Genomic DNA, 17,544 nt, shown 5'->3' with positions numbered 1-17,544 from the left:
CTTGGATGGTACTACATGGGTGTACCTGGATGCATCCAAGAAGATAGTTTACCTAAGAAACCGACGCTTCTTAAAGACAAGTCACAAGTACCTCAGCAAATTGTTCTTTAAATTATTTTAGCTTATCTAGTTCTATGATTAAATCCATGCAGCAACCACTGGATTTGTATAGCCGTCGATGTCGGAAGGAGCATGGCATGGGTCTTTGATTCATTAGATAAGGACACAGTGACATACAAAGACTTCATATCGATTCTCAAGACGTATACATATCGACAATCCTCGTTAGCTTATATGTTTGTATACATACTTGTAACGTTCACTTTTGGATACTAACAAGTTGTATTTGCTAAAATAATTCGAATAGGGCATTTAGGTTCTATGTCACTAATCATCATGGAAGGCATGATCCAGCAAGGAAGGAAAAGCTGGCTATAAAAACACTATGTGCGGTAAGTGTAACTTACTTCTTCAGTACTCTATTATATGGTTGTCAAAAGCATTACTTAACATTTTCATATGCAAAACACACAGTGCCCCAAGCAGAAGTCTAGGAGTGTACATTGTGGATACTATATATGTTCTATAATGAGTAACACCGGTGCCTACAGGAGACACTCCTTAAGGGTAAGTTTGAACCTCTTCACCCGTAGTATAAAAACTTCGTAAATGGTATGAAATACTAAACCGAAACTTGTTCTCTTGTAGTGGAGAGAAGAGAAAGGAATGAAAAGAGACCCATACAAGGATGACCAACTCTTAGAGCTCGTCGACGACCTTCGCAACTTCATATTGGACCAGATTGTACACGTCAGAGGCGCCTACCATGACCGAGAGTCTGAGTTAGGTACAAATCCTCAGTACTAACATCTTCGTGAGACTGAAAGACTAGCTCTAGGACGTTGATAACAATGTGTATGGAATTTATATATTTAATGATGGATCGTATATATTCTTGTGAATTGGACTTGTAATTGTAGTTTATAGAATACTCTTGTGCTTGTAGTCGCGGTCGCGGGGCGTTCGGCAACGCGAACGCGGTTCGGAATGTTGGTCGCGGGGCGTTCGGCAACGCGAACGCGGTTCGGAACGTTGGTCGTGGGACGTTCGGCAACGCGATTTTGAATTGTAAATTTGATTTTTTTTTTTTTTTGCGGGAAAACATACTGTAGGGGCGGTTCTAGATTGAACCGCACCTACAAATACCTGTTTGTAGGGGCAGCTGGTAATACAAGCCGCTCCTATAAATCGATTTGGAGGGGCGGCTGGAAACTAGGGGCGGCTGGGCAAACCGCCCCTACAAAGTGTTACCAGCCGCCCCTATAAATGCTTTTTGTAGTAGTGAACCAAGAAAATTTGGCTTCCAGCATGTGCCTCTTCCAGACAGGATATGCTTCAATTGTAGAAACAAGGGACATCGCATGAAAGATTTTTCAGAACCTCCAAAGAAACATAAGAACACAAACCAAGATCCACCTCGAAAGATGGAGTCTCAACCCAATATGACGCGTGAAGCCATGTCATTAACGACAGACTCAAAAATCTTATCTCCGCACCCCTGGCACACCGAAGGTCATCAACAAAGAAGTGGTCACAAACATCACACAGGAGTAAGTCTGCTACAACTGCCAGAAGGAGGGACACTTCATAAAGGATTGTCCTGAACGCGAGAAAGTTAGGCATCTTGCAAAGGACTAGCCCCAAGGATGGTCAAGTAAAGGTTTAGTTAGCACCTATGTAGTAGGCCCAAGCATTAGCAGGACAACGCAACTATGAAAGAGCACTCAGAGCGTGTATCGTGTATCTCTTGGACAACCCTAAGTTATGATCCCAATAAGTGGGGTAGTACCTGTCACATCCAGTTTCAAGGCTAAACCGAATGCATAGCATATGTATGCCAGGATCAATTTTCATACATATAGCTCGACATCATGAGTAAATAGCAGAAACACGCATCACGAATAAAGTCTTTACATTACGACCTTTGGTCCACAAAAGTGATAAATAACATCACTGTGACATAATTAAACAGAGTATCATAACTGTACTAAAGTAGCAACATAGCAGCGGAAGTCCATAAACACACAGGCAGATCGACCGGTGAACAGTGTGCCTAGCAATCTCCAAAGTCTTCAGGGAAATCAGCAACACCTCCCTCTGAGCAGCATTTAATTTTGTACACGACATGGAGTTAGAAATACTCTGCAAATGTTGGTAATAAATGCAATGTAAGGCAATAACAAGAAAGGCTGACATAAAGGTAAACAACAGAATTGCACCTATTCTAATCATATTTTAAGTAGTTGAATTAAATAAATGAGACACATCCTACAACAAGTGCTCAGGCTAACCACCTGCAGCAAAGACAACAAAGCTCAGGCTAACCACCTGTAGCAAAGAACATTACCAGTGGGCTAATCACCCACAACGCCCAAAGCACAGTTAACCACTGTGACAACCATCCTAACCATCCAATTCTAATCATGTGAGGGTCCATGCCGCTCATAACCGTGAGCACAGCTAATATATCAGTTTTACACTTTGCAGAGGTTGTACATCTTTACCCATGGGTCACGTTCCCGTTAATGCCCGTGGCGACCAACCACTTCACACAAACCAAGGTGTGCGGCACAGTTTCGCTACGAAGCCTTTACAAGAAGTCTATCAACACACACTAGACCCTAAGGTACTACCCATCGGCCGATGATGATCGCTAAGGCTACCCACCTCTCCCATACACCGCCCTGGCACTTCACTCTAGGCCGACTAACCATCTCATCTAGCAGTGTTGAGAGCCTACCAATTATTCAGCTAAGCCATACCCATGTTCTGGTCCCATGGTTGCACTGTTGTCCTTGGTGGTCGCTCCACGAACCGGTCCTTAGGCCCTGATTAGTTCACACCCAAAAACAAAAAATTTTAAGATTTCCCGTCACATCAAATCTTGCGACACATGCATGAAGCATTAAATGTAGGTAAAAAGAATAACTAATTGCACAGTTTGTCTGTAATTGGCGAGACGAATCTTTTAAGCCTAAATAGTCCATAATTGGACAATTTTTACCAAATACAAACGAAAGTGCTACAGTAGCCAAAAGCCAAAAATTTTCGGAACTAAACGCGCCCTTACTAGGGACACTGGAGCAAGATCAGGGAAATAACACACCACCATGAACACCTCACTGGTAGCACTCTGAACCGAACCAACAATCCACTTGCTCAAGGCCCTATATTCCATGTTGCTAAAAATTAACATGTTAAACCATTAACCCACATGAGAATAGTCACATTTGTATGATATACCAGTCCCAAACCATCCCAGTCCCAAACCATCCCAAGAACGTGCTAGCATGGTATCTACGACGACAAGGACGATATGGAAAATACTAGGTAAAAGCTAACAATAGGTTGCAAATTAATTAAGCATGCATAAATGATAGAAAGAATAGGTACAAAATACTTCAAGGAACACTTGCCTTCCTCTTGATATTGCTGCTGCTCAAAGGTGTTGAACTCTTGATCCTGGAGGTTCACGTACTGCGAGTCGTCTACACGCATCAATCATCACACGAGCAACATTACATGCAAGCAAGATATATACTAACATCAGTACACCAAACATCAGCAAAGCACAGTGAAACATGCATAAACAGATAGTACACATCGAGTCGGTCATTTTGATATAAAATTCGTCAAATTTGGATTTAAAATGAACAAGTTATGCCTCTTTTAAGTTTACAGGGACTTAATTGCAGTGAAATAAAGATAACAGGGGCTATTTCGTAAGTTATCATAGACACAGAAATAAATCAAGTTAATTTTTGTAAAACCGAGGGTTCTATATGCAAATTAACATTATCCAGTTAATAAAACTATTAAAACAATTCTAAATTGATTTACTGCACAAGCATGACGTCATATTTTTTTTAAAATAATTTATAAAATCAATTAATTAATAAAATAAATCAAAAAAAGCTAGATGGATCCAGGCCCTTGATCTAAGCATCAACTGCCGGGGTTCATGCGGGGCTTAAACCCGCCAACGGCTTGGCCGGTGTCCGGCGCACGGTGGCGCCATGGCCGGGCTTGGCCGGTTGGGGCTCCCGGCTGCGGAGCTCGCCGACGAGCGGTGGAAACAGGGGCGCACGATGCGGCGGACCCACCTTGGGCCTCACCTCACGCGGACGAACGGCGACGAGAGCAAGCGATGGCAAGGCGGCGACGACGGGGTCCGGCGGTGGCCCGAGCTCGCGAAGGCGAACGGTGGACGGCGTGGAATGGTCCAACGGTGTCGATGCAGCTCCACGGACGGCGTCCCGGGCTCCTTCTCGACGGCGGGCGAGCACGGCGCGGATCGGCGTTGGGGCTTGGAGCTCGGCTAATGGCGGCGGCGGCGCTAGGGTTCACGAAGGAACGGCGTTGCGCACGCTTTGGGTCGGCGGAAAGGAGGGCACGATGTCGGGGCTCTCCACAAGCACCAAGATATGCCGTTGTTAAATATTTTTGAAAATTTTCATTAATTGAACCTTATAAAAATCTTGCTATTGAGAAGATCGAGGATCATAACTGCCAAATGACATTCCGACATCATTATGAAAAAGGCGTAAGTGAATATGTACAATTACCTTGTCCCGCTGGACTGTATCTGACATCGAAATACAGCTTTCTGTCTCATTCAGCTGGTCAATGATTTCCCTTATTTCAGGTCTCATCTTTCTATTTTTCTCTGCACATTTCAATCCTATCTGAACGCATTTCTCCACTTGTTTGCAATATGCTTCTAGTAAGGAATCTTTGTATTTTTGACATAACATTGCTCTCCATTTCTTTTGAGCCTGCGAAATTGGAATTTAGAGGTGGACTGATATTGTGCAAACGTATATCATAGCCTAGTTTTTTTTTTTTGTTAGAAGATATTAATTGCCCTTGACATAAAGCATTTCTTACTTGATCAATAAATTCTGGGTGAGGCGTGTCATCAATTTCCCGATAGCATTTAGGCCCTGTCACCAACTCCAGTACTACAACACCCATGCTGAATATGTCGAACTTTTCTGAGACGTGGTTTCTGTCCACAAACTCTGGTGGACGGTATCCCCTGGACGGCATCAAATACAACAATTTATTTTAAGCTCTTTTTTGTTTGTTAGTCCCTCCGTATCCAAATATTTGTCACCATTGATTTTTGGTCACGAGTTTGACCGCTCATCTTATTAAAAAAAAAATATAAGTTTCATTTATATTATGTATGGATAATTTCATCATCTAAAATATTTTAAGCATAGCTTATATTTTTGTATATTTGCACAAAAATTTTAAATAAGACGAGCGGTCAAACTCGTGACAAAAAGTCAAGGGCGACAAATATTTAGACACCGAGGGAGTACTAAAGGAAGCATTCCTACCAAACACTGGACTTACCATGTTCCGTAGGAGCTGTCTGTGGTTCTGGTTAATCTTTGATGGAAGACCTTGGACAAACCGAAATCTGCAAGTTTTGCCCCCACCTCCTCATCTAGCAATATGTTGCCAGGTTTTATGTCCAAATGGTAAAATGCTTCTCCCAGTTCCAGATGAATGTATTTTATTGCCTCAAAAATCCCCTTAATGATTTTGTAACATGTATGCCAGTCAAGATTATAGAAACCATCTGTTAGATGTAAACAAATAGATTATCAATCAAATGAAAATATGCAAAACTACTTCTCTTCAATTGCATACTAGCATTGTCGCTTTGGATCAGGTCTTAGTACCTGATAGATAATCATTAAGGCTCCCCTTGGGCAAATACTCCAAGCAGAGAACTCTGTATATCTTGAAAACTTCAACTAAACGTCCCTGGTGCCATTCATTTAACTTTTTTTCCTCATAGCAATAGCCAACAATCTTGACAATATGTGGATGATGAACCCTTGTAAGGTTGTCAAACTCGGTTTTGAAATTAAAATCATCACGTGCTGGACTTGAATCATGAAATTTCTTCACAGCAACCTTATCCCCATTAGGCATTGTTCCCTATTTAAGGTAAGGAGCAATTTCCACATAACTGTACTAAATATTTCACAGAACTTTTAGCGACACTAGTAATGATCTTACCAGATAAACCGCACCATATGAGCCCGAGCCAATTTGGTTCTCCTCCGAGAAACCACCAGTTATGGATTCTAATAGTTCATATGTGACTTGTGGTGGCTCCATGGTTATGTATTCCGTTATTTGTTATATAGTTGCTATTGTCCTGCGTTCCCTAGAGTAGTTCTTTGTCACCACCTGGTTCCCTAGAGTAGTTCTTTTGTCACCACCTGCTCCAGCGAGGCTGCTGCAACTATACATAGCCAAAGAAGAACAACAGTTACCAACTTAACATAACTCATGCTAGAGTAGCAAGACGATGGGGCTGGGTGGAGGCTCTAGCTTATGTCAGCAGCAAAACGGATTCAGCACGTGAGTATATGATTAATCAGGTGTGAAGATTAAGTATGGAACCTTAACAAGGTGTTTGGTTTGAGGTATTAACCGATCCTTCATGAGATGTCCATCATCATGGCATGGTAGGGTTCTATTAATGTTTTCACCAATGTCACTAGGAATGTGGAATGGTGTTAATTTCTTCGTCCCAAGAATGATGTTCCCATTCCAGGAAGATTTTTTTTTAATTTTAACCCTTTTTCATGTAATTTTAAATCTAACACTGTCGAATTTTTTTAAAAAACTAACACTTTTGGCCGCGCCTATTGCCCTGGCGCGGCCAAATGCCTGTGCCGCGCCATGCATGGTGACGCGGCAGAGGGCTGACGTGGCGAGGGCCGGATTGGGGGACCGATGACGTGGCTGGTCCTGCCGCGCCACCGACTTTGGCGCGGCAGTGCCGCGCCATCCGTGGCGCGGCTGGACCAAATATATACCGCGTGCGAGCCCGCCCGCCCGCCCGCCTGCCGGCGCCGCCGCCAGGGCCTTGCCAGTGGCCGCACATGCTCGCGGCCGACCAGCCTCGCCCCGCCCGCGCCCGCCCGGCCCGGCCTCGGCCTCTCGCCCACGCCGCGCAGCGCCCTAGCCGGCGCGTCAAGGCCGCCCGCTCTAAGGTACCTCCATCTCGATTTCATATTTTTTTTATTATTATCCAGTATAGTTAGGATTTTTTTATTCCTAAGGTACCCCACGTGTCCTCGCAATCCTCGAGCAGCCGGCGTAGAAGCAAAAGAGTTGATGATGGTCTGCTAGTGCTAGCATTTGTAGGAGCATCTAGGGCCATCGAGGCTATTTTCATTGAGTATTAGTGTCTTTGAGATATCTTAGAACGACTATTGTTATGTGACGGAGGAAGTACCACTTCCGTCCTAAATAAATGCACAACGAACGACTATTGTTATGTGACGGAGAACGACTATTGTTATCTCCTAATAGCGTAATAATATTTATGATACATAATAGGTACTATTACATTAAGCATGGAGTATACTTTCGTAATAAACTTATTAGGAGATACAAATATTGATACCGTTTTTTTAGTTTTGATCAAACTTAAACATATTTGACTACTCGAGAAGCATGATGTGTATTTATTTTGAGACGGAGGGATTACTTGTAATTTTGGAACCAAAGTTTTATATGGATTGATTATGTATTTATTATCTAGTATAGTTAGGATTTTGGGTTTAGGGATTTAGGCTAGTTAGTATTTATTATCTAGTGTATTTATTTTGAGACGGAGGAATTTGTTTAGGGATTTTGGGTTTAGGGATTTAGGATTATGTACTTATTAATGTTAACTTGAATTTTGTTAATTTGAATACTCTAATGCTTTGTTTATCAATTTGTAACAGGATGACCTCTCCCACGCAGCACCCGTTTGAAAGCTCCAGTTTGGTTTTGGTAAATTGACGAAACCCTAAGTGCTAACCTAGTTTATCAAGTGATCATGAGATAGGTAGCACACTCCAAGTTACGAAGCAAATAAAGATCATAGCATGATGAAGATAATGCCATGGTGATGATCAAGTGCTTGGACTTGGAAAGAAGAAAGAGAAAAACAAAAAGCTAAAGGCAAAGGTATAAACCATAGGAGCTATTTTGTTTTAGTAATCAAGACACTTAGAGAGTGTGATCACATTTAGGTTTGATAGCCGTACTATTAAGAGGGGTGAAACTCATATCGGAATACGGTTATCAAAGTGCCACTAGATGCTCTAACTCATTGCATATGCATTTAGGATCTAGTGGAGTGCTAACACCCTTGAAAATGTTTTGTGAAAATATGCTAACACATGTGCACAAGGTGATACACTTGGTGGTTGGCACATTTAAGTAAGGGTGAAGAAGTTAGAAGTGAAATAGAGTTGGTCGCAATGATGCTGGCGTCGGTCAACTGGCCAGACGCTGGGTCGCTCTACGACCGGACGCTGAAGGGCTGCGTCCGGTCGTGTTGTCGATTAGCACAGTAATATGTCATAGTGTGACCGAACGCTGGCAGGGTCCGGTCAAGCTTGACCGGACGCGTCCGGTCGGCAAAAACACGTTTTTGACCCTTACTGTAAACGACCGGACGCTGAGGGTCCAGCGTCCGATTAGCTCTGTCGGAGCGTCCGGTCAACATCTCAACCGTTGAGATCAAACGATCACCGTTGAACGCAGGAGACACATGGCCGCCATCGGACGACCGAACGCTGAGGAGCAGCATCCGGTCAGTAGGACCGGAGCATCTAGTCACCCCGATCTGTACCCAGTGAATGGGTACAACGGCTCTATTTCGTGGGGGCTTCTATTTAAGCCCCATGGCCGGTTGAAGCTCATACCTTTGGCTATTTTCATTGACATAGCAACCTTGTGAGCTTAGCCAAAGTCCCTCCCACTCATCTCCATCATTGATTCATCATCATAGTGAGATTGGGAGTGAATCCAAGTACATTGCTTGAGTGATTGTATCTAGAGGCACTTGGTGTTTGTGTTTTGCTGTGGATTTCGCTTGTTACTCTTGGTGGTTGCCGCCACCTAGATGGCTTGGAGCAACGAGGATTGTTGAGCGGAGGGTGGTGATTGTCTCCGGCTCCGATCGTGGTGATTGTGAGGGGTTCTTGACCTTTCCTTGATGGAGAGCCAAAAGGTACTCTAGTGGATTGCTCATGGCTTGTGTGATCCTCATCTTGTGTTGGTTGTGCGGCAGCCTATTGAGGGTTTGACATGTGAAGCCAATTAGCGCGTGAACCTTCAAGTGAGTGAATCGCCACAACGAGGAGTAGCTTGCCGGCAAGCAAGTGAACCTCGGTAAAAATCATTGTGTTCATCATTGATTCTGAGGTGATTGGTCTTCATTGTTATTCACTCTTATGATTGATTGGTTCCTTCATCTACACGGCGGTATAACTTTCTTGATCACTCTCTTTACTTTACCGCAAACTAGTTGACAAGCTCTTTAGTGTAGCTAGTTGTGAGAGCTTGCTTGCTTAATTGGTGTGGCTCCTTAGTTAGCTTTTGAGAGCACACTAACATAGGGTAGTGTCATAGCTATTGTGTGAATAGATACTATCTAAACTTGAATTGTGGTAGGTGGCTTGCATTTTGAGTAGGCTAGCACAACACTTGCTTCACCTCATAATTGTCTAACCATTTTTTAAGTGTTGTTGTAGAATTTTTTATTAGGCTATTCACCCCCCCTCTAGCCATTAGGACCTTTCACCATTGTACCCCGTTCTAGAGGTGGAGTACGACGACCAGCACCGAGCACACATCTTGAGTGACAACGATGCAGAGGTGTCTTTGTCTCCTTTGAGGCCCCACACGCACACCAGGGTGCATCAGTGGGATGAGCGTTATACGCCATACATATGGTGTGTCGGCTTTCTCGAGCTTATCTATGTTGTCAACCACGATCTTCCGCCCCTTGACCCAGCACTACTTACTGCAGCTGTAGACAGGTGCGAGTGCATTCTTTGTACGTAAACTTTCTTGTAACAAATTTGAGGCAACTAATAGTCATTCTATTCTTATAACAGGTGGAGGCCTGAGACCCATACATTCCACCTACCCTGTGGCGAGATGACCTTGACATTGCAGGACGTGAAGGCTATTTTAGGCCTTCGGTTGGGAGGACTTCCAGTGACAGAGATAGTTGACAACGATCACTGGATGGGAGCTGGTGGCACAGTTTACTGGCTTTCTTCTACAGGACGACGATGCTTCTAAGAAAAATAAGTGAGTAATTAAAGCCTATTTAATACTTGCATTGCTTTATAGCTGGCATCGGGTCTCATTTTCTTTGATCAATTACAGGGAAAGTTCTGGTGTTTCGTCGTCCTGGATCACAGAGCGCTTTGATTACTTGGACCCATAAGTTGTGGAGGCTCAGATCGACAGGTTTGCTCGAGTGTGGCTGTGGCACTTTCTTGGTGCTTTCCTCTTCCTAGATGCCTCAGGCAACACCATTAGCTAGATCTTCCTTGACATACTTCGCCAGCCGTGGGAGAACATAGCGGGGTACAGCTAGGGCAGCGCAGTCCTGGCATGGACGTATCGACAGCTATGCATTGCCTACCGTCGCACCTCAGGATATGCGAACCTTGGGGGTTGCTCCTACCTACTTCAGGTTTGGTGTTGGGAACGATTGCCCGTTGGGAGGCCCCTTAATAATGGTTTACCAGTAAGTACTTCGATTCATTATATTATTGTAGGCAGTTAGATATGATAAGATTATTTGTTGCTAATTAATTATTGTGTTCAATGCAGCGATGGAACGGCCATGATATACTCCCTCCAGCTCTGTATCTCTGGACGGAAGCAAAGTTAGTTAGAGAGAATGCGTGGCGCAAGTATAGGGAGTACACGGATGGTCTCGACGTCCTGACACAGCACCAGGTTACGCTCTCTATACTATCGTACCAATGTCTTCTTCGATGTACACTATATCACAACCTAATACAATTACGAAATTTTAGGTGTTTTGGTGTCCTTGGGATTCTCCAGAGCTCTAGGGCTATCTGAGTCCTATCACTAGGGACGAGTCACACGAGTATCGCTGCGACGTCCCTCTTATTTTCTTCCATGTGGTCGAGATTCACTTGCCCATCCGGGTCTGTAGACAGTTTGGAAGAATGACAGCCTACCCACCACTGCTTTACTCCACCAACCAAGAATTGCACGAGTGCGTTATCGATTAATAACAATGCTATAATTCAGATGTGTGTTTGGTACAACTAACATCGTTTTATTACAGGTTTGACCGTAGGAAGAGGTACAAGACCGAGAATTGGCGTGTGACACACAGCTCGTACATGTGGCAGACTAGGGTACCATATGTGGTCCTTGTGGGTCCTCCACACGACTAGCACACCTTCAACAAGTACCTGCGGTGGCTTCACAGGTCTACGAGGACACATATCAAGCCCCCATACACTGACGTGGCGATTGACGAGGACTCGGAGGAAGATGTCATCGAAGATGTGTATGACGTTACCACCAGGGAGGACACACAGCTACAGAGAGCCTCGCTTCAAAGATACATGGTAAGATACTTGAATGGTACAATTTGTTATCCTTTCGGTATTAAGTATGTGTACTAAAACTGTCCAACTGCGTTTCTGTACCCAGGCGACACAATTGTCAAGGCTGTCTAACGAAGCAGCGTTTCGGCTTCACGAGTCTAGAGGGCAGGGGCCAGACGTTCTCGCGGCTTTTGTGGAGGTAAACATAAACTTGTCCATTTTAAAAATGTTTCTTTAGTGTATATGCGTTTGGGTAATGAACTAACTTTAACGTCTATTTATGCAGAAGATGAAGAAGAGCTGCAGGAAGCTAGCTCAGAAGCTGAGCTGCATGGACACTCCTTATGAGGAACCGCCACTCTCGGCGCGGTCGGGTGGCCCGTCTTCAGTCTCTTTGAGGACACCAGCCGGCTCTTCTCAGCCGATGACATGTACCACTTCCGCGGTGCGTACACCACCACATCATAGCGCTGGAAAGGACCCTGCAACCGAGGACGAGGACGAGGACGATGACGACGACGATGAACCCCCGGGCTTCCACGGACAACACGACCAGTGGGACGAATGGACGCAGAACGAGATCGGCATGTCTCAGCTACGTGGTGCCCCGCTTGGCACCCAAGGAGCGTCACAGGTACTAACAAAGATAGTTTGTTTCAATACGTAGGATCCATGAACTAACGATCATAAAAAATTATAAGTAATCGTGCGTATCATATACCTACAAGGTACGAGCCGTACGCACCGTCGATGCGACCATACCGACGTTGGCTACACTCACAATGTGTTGCCAACAAATCCGAAGAGACAGAGACGTCCGAGGGATCCTTACACTCCTGGGTCTTAGTTTGTTAGGTCAAACGAATATCCGAAACTTCGGGGTTATTTGGTTATGTTATCTTAAACTTATGTCAAAACAATGAATATGTTATGTGGCAGCTTGTCAACTTGCTTCTTATTTGTTTCTTTGAGTCGCGGCAGCACTGCCGGCGAGATTAAGTACCAACTAGTTCGGGAACCGGCAGTCCCTGCGTATCTGGACGCCGGGACCAATTTTTCATAATCGATTAGTTAAAATAGTGCATAACCGTATTATGAAAGGCGAAAAACTAATCATTGGCTTATCAAATTCTCTATTTGGTCGTGAAAAAAACTCAACAAAAGAACCTTCGCGACGCGTTTCGATTCAACCATCCAGGTACCACGGGCGGGCGGCGGGCACAGCGGCCATGTGGTGTGGCTGCTCGGGCAGTATATTTGGTCCAGCCGCGCCACGGATCAGGCGCGGCACTGCCGCGCCAAGGTTGGTGGCGCAGTAGGACCAGCCACGTCATCGGTCCCCAAGTCCGGCCCTCGCCACGTCAGCCCTCTGCCGCGCCACCATGCATGGCGCGGCACAGGCATTTGGCCGCGCCAGGGCAATAGGCACGGCCAAAAGTGTTAGTTTAAAAAAATCCGACAGTGTTAGATTTAAAATTACATTCAAAAAAGGGTTAAAATTAAAAAAAATCTCTAGGAACACTAGAACATTTTCGTTCCTGCCTTATCTTAGGGCCTGTTTGGAACACCGGAATTTTACAGAAATCCCACAGGAATTTCATAGGAATCAGTTCAATTTCACAGAAAAAACACGTGAATTGAAAAAAAAAATCCCGTATTCGAAACAGGCCTTAAGCTTTCCATAATCTATCCCGTTCTTTTGACCCCGGCAACACGAGACCTTGTGGCCACAGGGACAACACTATCCCTAGCCTTTTGTACTAACCACGTGCCTATGAGCGAGCAAAAAAAATTAGGTAGGAGCAATCATATGCTTTACACAGTTCGTCATCGAACCACACCTCTGTGAGTGCAGGCCAGCTAACAGGTCCTACTACTGAACCTACTCTTAAGGCGACACCTCAAACGGCTTTGAGATTTAGGGTTCAGAGCTGAGTAGGATAAGATATTGAACCTAGCGTCAAATCTGCACATATTTGTATCATCGAGTGTTTCCATTTGGTCCATGTAGTAATAAATCTATACCGAATAATAAAGTGGCAAAATTTTCAACCATCTTTTTCTATCTATCCAGTTTTTTCATCCACTCCCTAGCTACTGATAATCGAGAGTTTATTCCATCTTGACTTACATGACCCTACGTAATTAGAATAAATAGATCTTTCCGAGTCTGAATAGGAATAGGAATCCTAATTGAAATAGAACATAAATTAGACAAAATCTTTTTTTTCCTTTCTATATAGTAAAGCGTCTCTTTTAACTGGGCTTTTTACTTCCTATAACATGACAGGTCCACCATATTGCATTGATACCCGCAAATTCAAAAAAACGAACGGTACGCTGCAACCTGTCAAGTACTCCGCCTCGGGCATGCCTTGTCGCGGCCCTGTTGCATCTTGCTCCGCCTCGGCCATTGGCCATGGGGCTGTTTAGAGGGTGAAATTTTTTGCAAAATATACTATAGCACTTTTCGTTGTTTTTTATCAATTAGTGTCCAATCATAGTCTAATTAGGCTTAAAAGATTCGTCTCGTGAATTTTGTCTAAACTGTGTAATTAGTTTTATTTTTTATTTATATTTAATGCTTCATGCATGCGTCCAAAGATTCGATGTGACGAAAAATCTTGAAAAATTTTACAAAATTTTTTGCAACTAAACTAGACCCATGCTGGACGCATGTATTTGGCAAGGGGACTTGCTGGATGCATGTATTTCTCGTTTCCAACAGTGCCTGAACTTCAAGCCAAGGGGACTTGCTGCAAGCCTCTTCGTCAGACAAAATAGAACGCCGCACATGGAGCGCAGAATCCGACAGCAGGGGGCCTCGCTGGCAGGGAAATCTGTGCGCACGGCAGAGTGCGCCTGCTATGGGGTCGCTGCGCCTAAAGAACTAGGAGAGGGAGGTACCTGCGGCGCAAGGCCACCGGTGATCGCACGCGCTGTGGAGAACCCATACCAGAGCCTGCCCATGGCGAGTACAAGGGGTCGCCGCGCAGCCAGCGTGTCGAGTGGGTGTCACGGGAGAGGATAGGGATCCAAATGAGACTCTTCTTTTTTTTGCAAGCATCGAAAAATTCCTCTTAAAAGTTAAAATTAAAGTTGTTCTATATTTAAGTTTAAATACTTTTACTTTTGTGGTTTGCAACCGGACAAAAAAGTTGTAAAGGTGGTATTTTAAATTGACACAGGTTTAATAGAACATTATTATATTATTGTCAACATTAACTTATACTATAGATGTAGGTCATTATAAAATAAATTATAGACTTAAAATTTATAAAAAAATGATAAATCATAAATAGATATGTATTATTTTTGTCATTGTTTTTCATTGACATCTGGTAGGTTTTTCTCCCGTTGCAACGCACGGCCAAATTTGCTAGTATAGCTAAATTGCAAAAACTTTGATAAAGTTTATCCAAATTGAAACCTAAAAGATCAAATTTAGTTGAAATCCTCACAAACTTACCTCAAGTTCAGTTGAAGAACACTTCTTACTAAGTTTTTTGGAAACTTGTCAAAGTAAGTTTTCAAAAAATCTTTTTTACACAAGTTTCATGTGAAAAAAAGGAAAAGTGACTAAAACAGAGGAGTGGTGGGTCCAGTCTAAAATCCACTGGGTGGAGTAGACTTTAATACGAAAATATATACTAATGGGATAAATTTTTTCATGGACAGCTAGAGAAAAAAAAATCCCATCTATTAGATCATCAACACAACTGCCAGATAATAACCAAATCAAGACATTAACAAATAACAATATGCCCTTCCGAAATAAACCAATTCCTACTTCCAAGATTAGAGAGTTCACAGGCTTACAGTGAGCACCGAACAGCATGGAAGCACTTTTCAGATGAACAAAAGATCAGCAAGCAGCTAATGCAACAAGCCAAATAAGATCTGCACGTAGTCACCTTGTGCAGCCCTCACTGGCTCATGGCCCCTCACCTTCGTTTGCCCATCATCAGGAGCTCGCCCCTGCCCTCTCCTCATGGCCTCACCTACCTCAAGGACATGCCGCCAGTTCCCCATCCCTAGCAGCCCTCTGTGGCGTTCACTCTGTTGCGGGTGTCTCATATCCACCTCAGAATGGAAGGGGGCTAAGGACTACGCTACGTTCCCACTGCACAATCTACACTAGCTAGTAGATTGTTGGGCTATAAGAGTACAAGTTCCTATAAACATGCGAATTTAGATGGCTCTATGTAAGGTCCTATCACCATCAAAAGATCCAGGCACACATCACACTCGTTGAAGACGCATGCTGCTGTCGACAAACACTAAGAATCTACAGCACTTGCAAGCTAGCAAGGGTCGGATTGGATAATAAGACCATATATATATATATATATATATATAGTTCCACCAACAAGCTACTGGCTGGATCCAAACCTCTAAAGCAGTAGAACGTAACAGAAGGGAGAAGAAGGTTGTTACATGCCTGGAGCGAAGGAGTGAGTCGCCGATCGATCTGCTTGTGGTGAGAGTAGGTGGCGGCAGGTTGTGGCTCCGCCCTCTGTTGCCCTTATGTAGACGGCCAATTTTTTTATTTTTTAGTCATTTTTTTTTAAAAATTCATAAATATACCCCTGAAGTATGATTTGAAAATCGAACCCTTAGCTCGACGCCATCGTTGCTGACGCCAAGCTTACACGTCTCGGCACCATACTGACGCTGAGATCTTGAGTCGTGGCGGTGTGACTTGCCAGATAGCTCTGGGTCGCAAATCTTGGAGCCAATGCGCCGTACAAAGGTCACAGCCTCACAGCACTGTTCACTGCTGGTGGCTCGGCCGCTCGCCTCCGGAAAAGCAGAGCAGCGTCTCCCCCGTCCAGGTCTTGTCACCCTTCGGAGGCGTCTGTTTCGCCATTAAACTTGCAGCTAGAGTAGCTAGCGGGGTACTAGCAGCACTGGCAGGGCGTGGAGGAGGGGCCACGGTGAAAACTCAAAACTACTACTACTCCACTGCTCCAGGAGGCGCTACTCCACTAGCTTTGCTGGAGTGTAGTTTCAGGCTTTTCTGGTACACGAAAAAGGACGGGCTCGAGCTCACGCCATGTTTGCCCAGTTTGCCAGGTATCAGGCATGTGATTGCGACCTGAGCAGCTCCAGCCGCCGCCACCGCGTCACGAGCTCAGGTTAACGAAGGAGATGTTTAGGGTGCGTTTAGATCCAAAAATTTTTGGATTTTGGCTCACTGTAGCATTTCGTTTGTATTTGGTAATTAGTGTCTAATTATAGACTAATTAGGTTCAAAAGTTTCGTCTCGCGATTTCTCGATCAACTGTGTAATTAGTTTTTTTTTCGTCTACATTTAGTACTCCATGCATGTGCCGCAAGATTCGATGTGACAGTTACTATGCAAAATTTTTTGGTAACTAAAAAGGGCCTTAGTAGTGGATTTTTCCAGCTGGATGGCAATGGCATCCGGCCGGACCACACACCACACGGGCAGCGGCAGCGCCAAGCGAGCGAGAGCGCTGTCCCTGTTCCGGTGCTCCCCCGTGCCGCAACCGCACCTGCGCATCTCTCGCTTCGGTGGTCTGGTGGTCAGGGTCAGGCCGCGCCAAAAGACGTACTAGGAGTACCACTGAGTGAACAGTGAGGAACCTTTGTTGGCTTGCGACGAGAGGCTAGCTGCTGCTAGTACCCCGCTAGCTACTCTAGCTGCAAGTTTAATGGCGAAACAGACGCCTCCGAACGGTGACAAGACGTGGACGGGGGAGACGCCGCTCTGCTTTTCCGGAGGCGAGCGGCCGAGGCACCAGCAGTGAACAGTGCTGTGAGGCTGTGAGTCTGTGACCTTTGTAAGCGCCAAGATGGCGTCGACACTACTACACAAATTTTACTGGAGGCGCATGTTTTCGGTTTTTCGTGGCGGGCAAAGTCGTCCGCCACGGCCTATAGGCCACGGTAAATCGTGGCTTAACCGCGGCGGGCGGCTTTGCCCGCTGCGGTTAACCGATTTACCGCGGCGGGCGGTGTAACGTGTCCGCCGCGGTAAATATACTTTTACCACGGTGGACACGTTACACCGCCCGCCGCGGTAAATTATTTTACCACGGCGGAC

The 17,544-nt window shown here is 44.7% G+C and overlaps 1 protein-coding gene across 6 annotated transcripts; it reads right to left on the bottom strand.

The window, feature by feature from the left end:
• Window positions 1–1,911: 1,911 nt before the first annotated feature.
• On the bottom strand, window positions 1,912–15,999 carry LOC136514135 (probable leucine-rich repeat receptor-like protein kinase At5g49770). 6 transcript variants are annotated; one of them, XM_066508126.1, is made up of 9 exons: window positions 15,916–15,999; window positions 6,097–6,325; window positions 5,754–6,015; window positions 5,422–5,650; window positions 4,948–5,098; window positions 4,626–4,835; window positions 3,477–3,548; window positions 2,801–2,888; window positions 1,912–2,202 (listed from the first exon to the last, which is right to left on the bottom strand). In XM_066508126.1, exons 2-7 carry the CDS (start codon window positions 6,196–6,198, stop codon window positions 3,531–3,533), a joined length of 972 nt encoding a protein of 323 aa, XP_066364223.1. In that variant the 5' UTR covers window positions 6,199–6,325; window positions 15,916–15,999; the 3' UTR covers window positions 1,912–2,202; window positions 2,801–2,888; window positions 3,477–3,530. The 6 variants fall into 6 exon arrangements, with proteins under 6 accessions (XP_066364223.1, XP_066364225.1, XP_066364224.1 ...); XM_066508128.1 differs by having other exon boundaries at window positions 2,823–2,888; XM_066508127.1 differs by lacking the exon at window positions 2,801–2,888.
• Between the last annotated feature and the right edge of the window lie 1,545 nt (window positions 16,000–17,544).

Source organism: Miscanthus floridulus, chromosome 16, assembly GCF_019320115.1.
Source record: "Miscanthus floridulus cultivar M001 chromosome 16, ASM1932011v1, whole genome shotgun sequence".
Taxonomy (NCBI): domain Eukaryota; kingdom Viridiplantae; phylum Streptophyta; class Magnoliopsida; order Poales; family Poaceae; genus Miscanthus; species Miscanthus floridulus.
The sequence above is the reverse complement of the archived record's forward strand: the minus strand, read 5'-3'. Positions and strand labels throughout refer to the sequence as shown.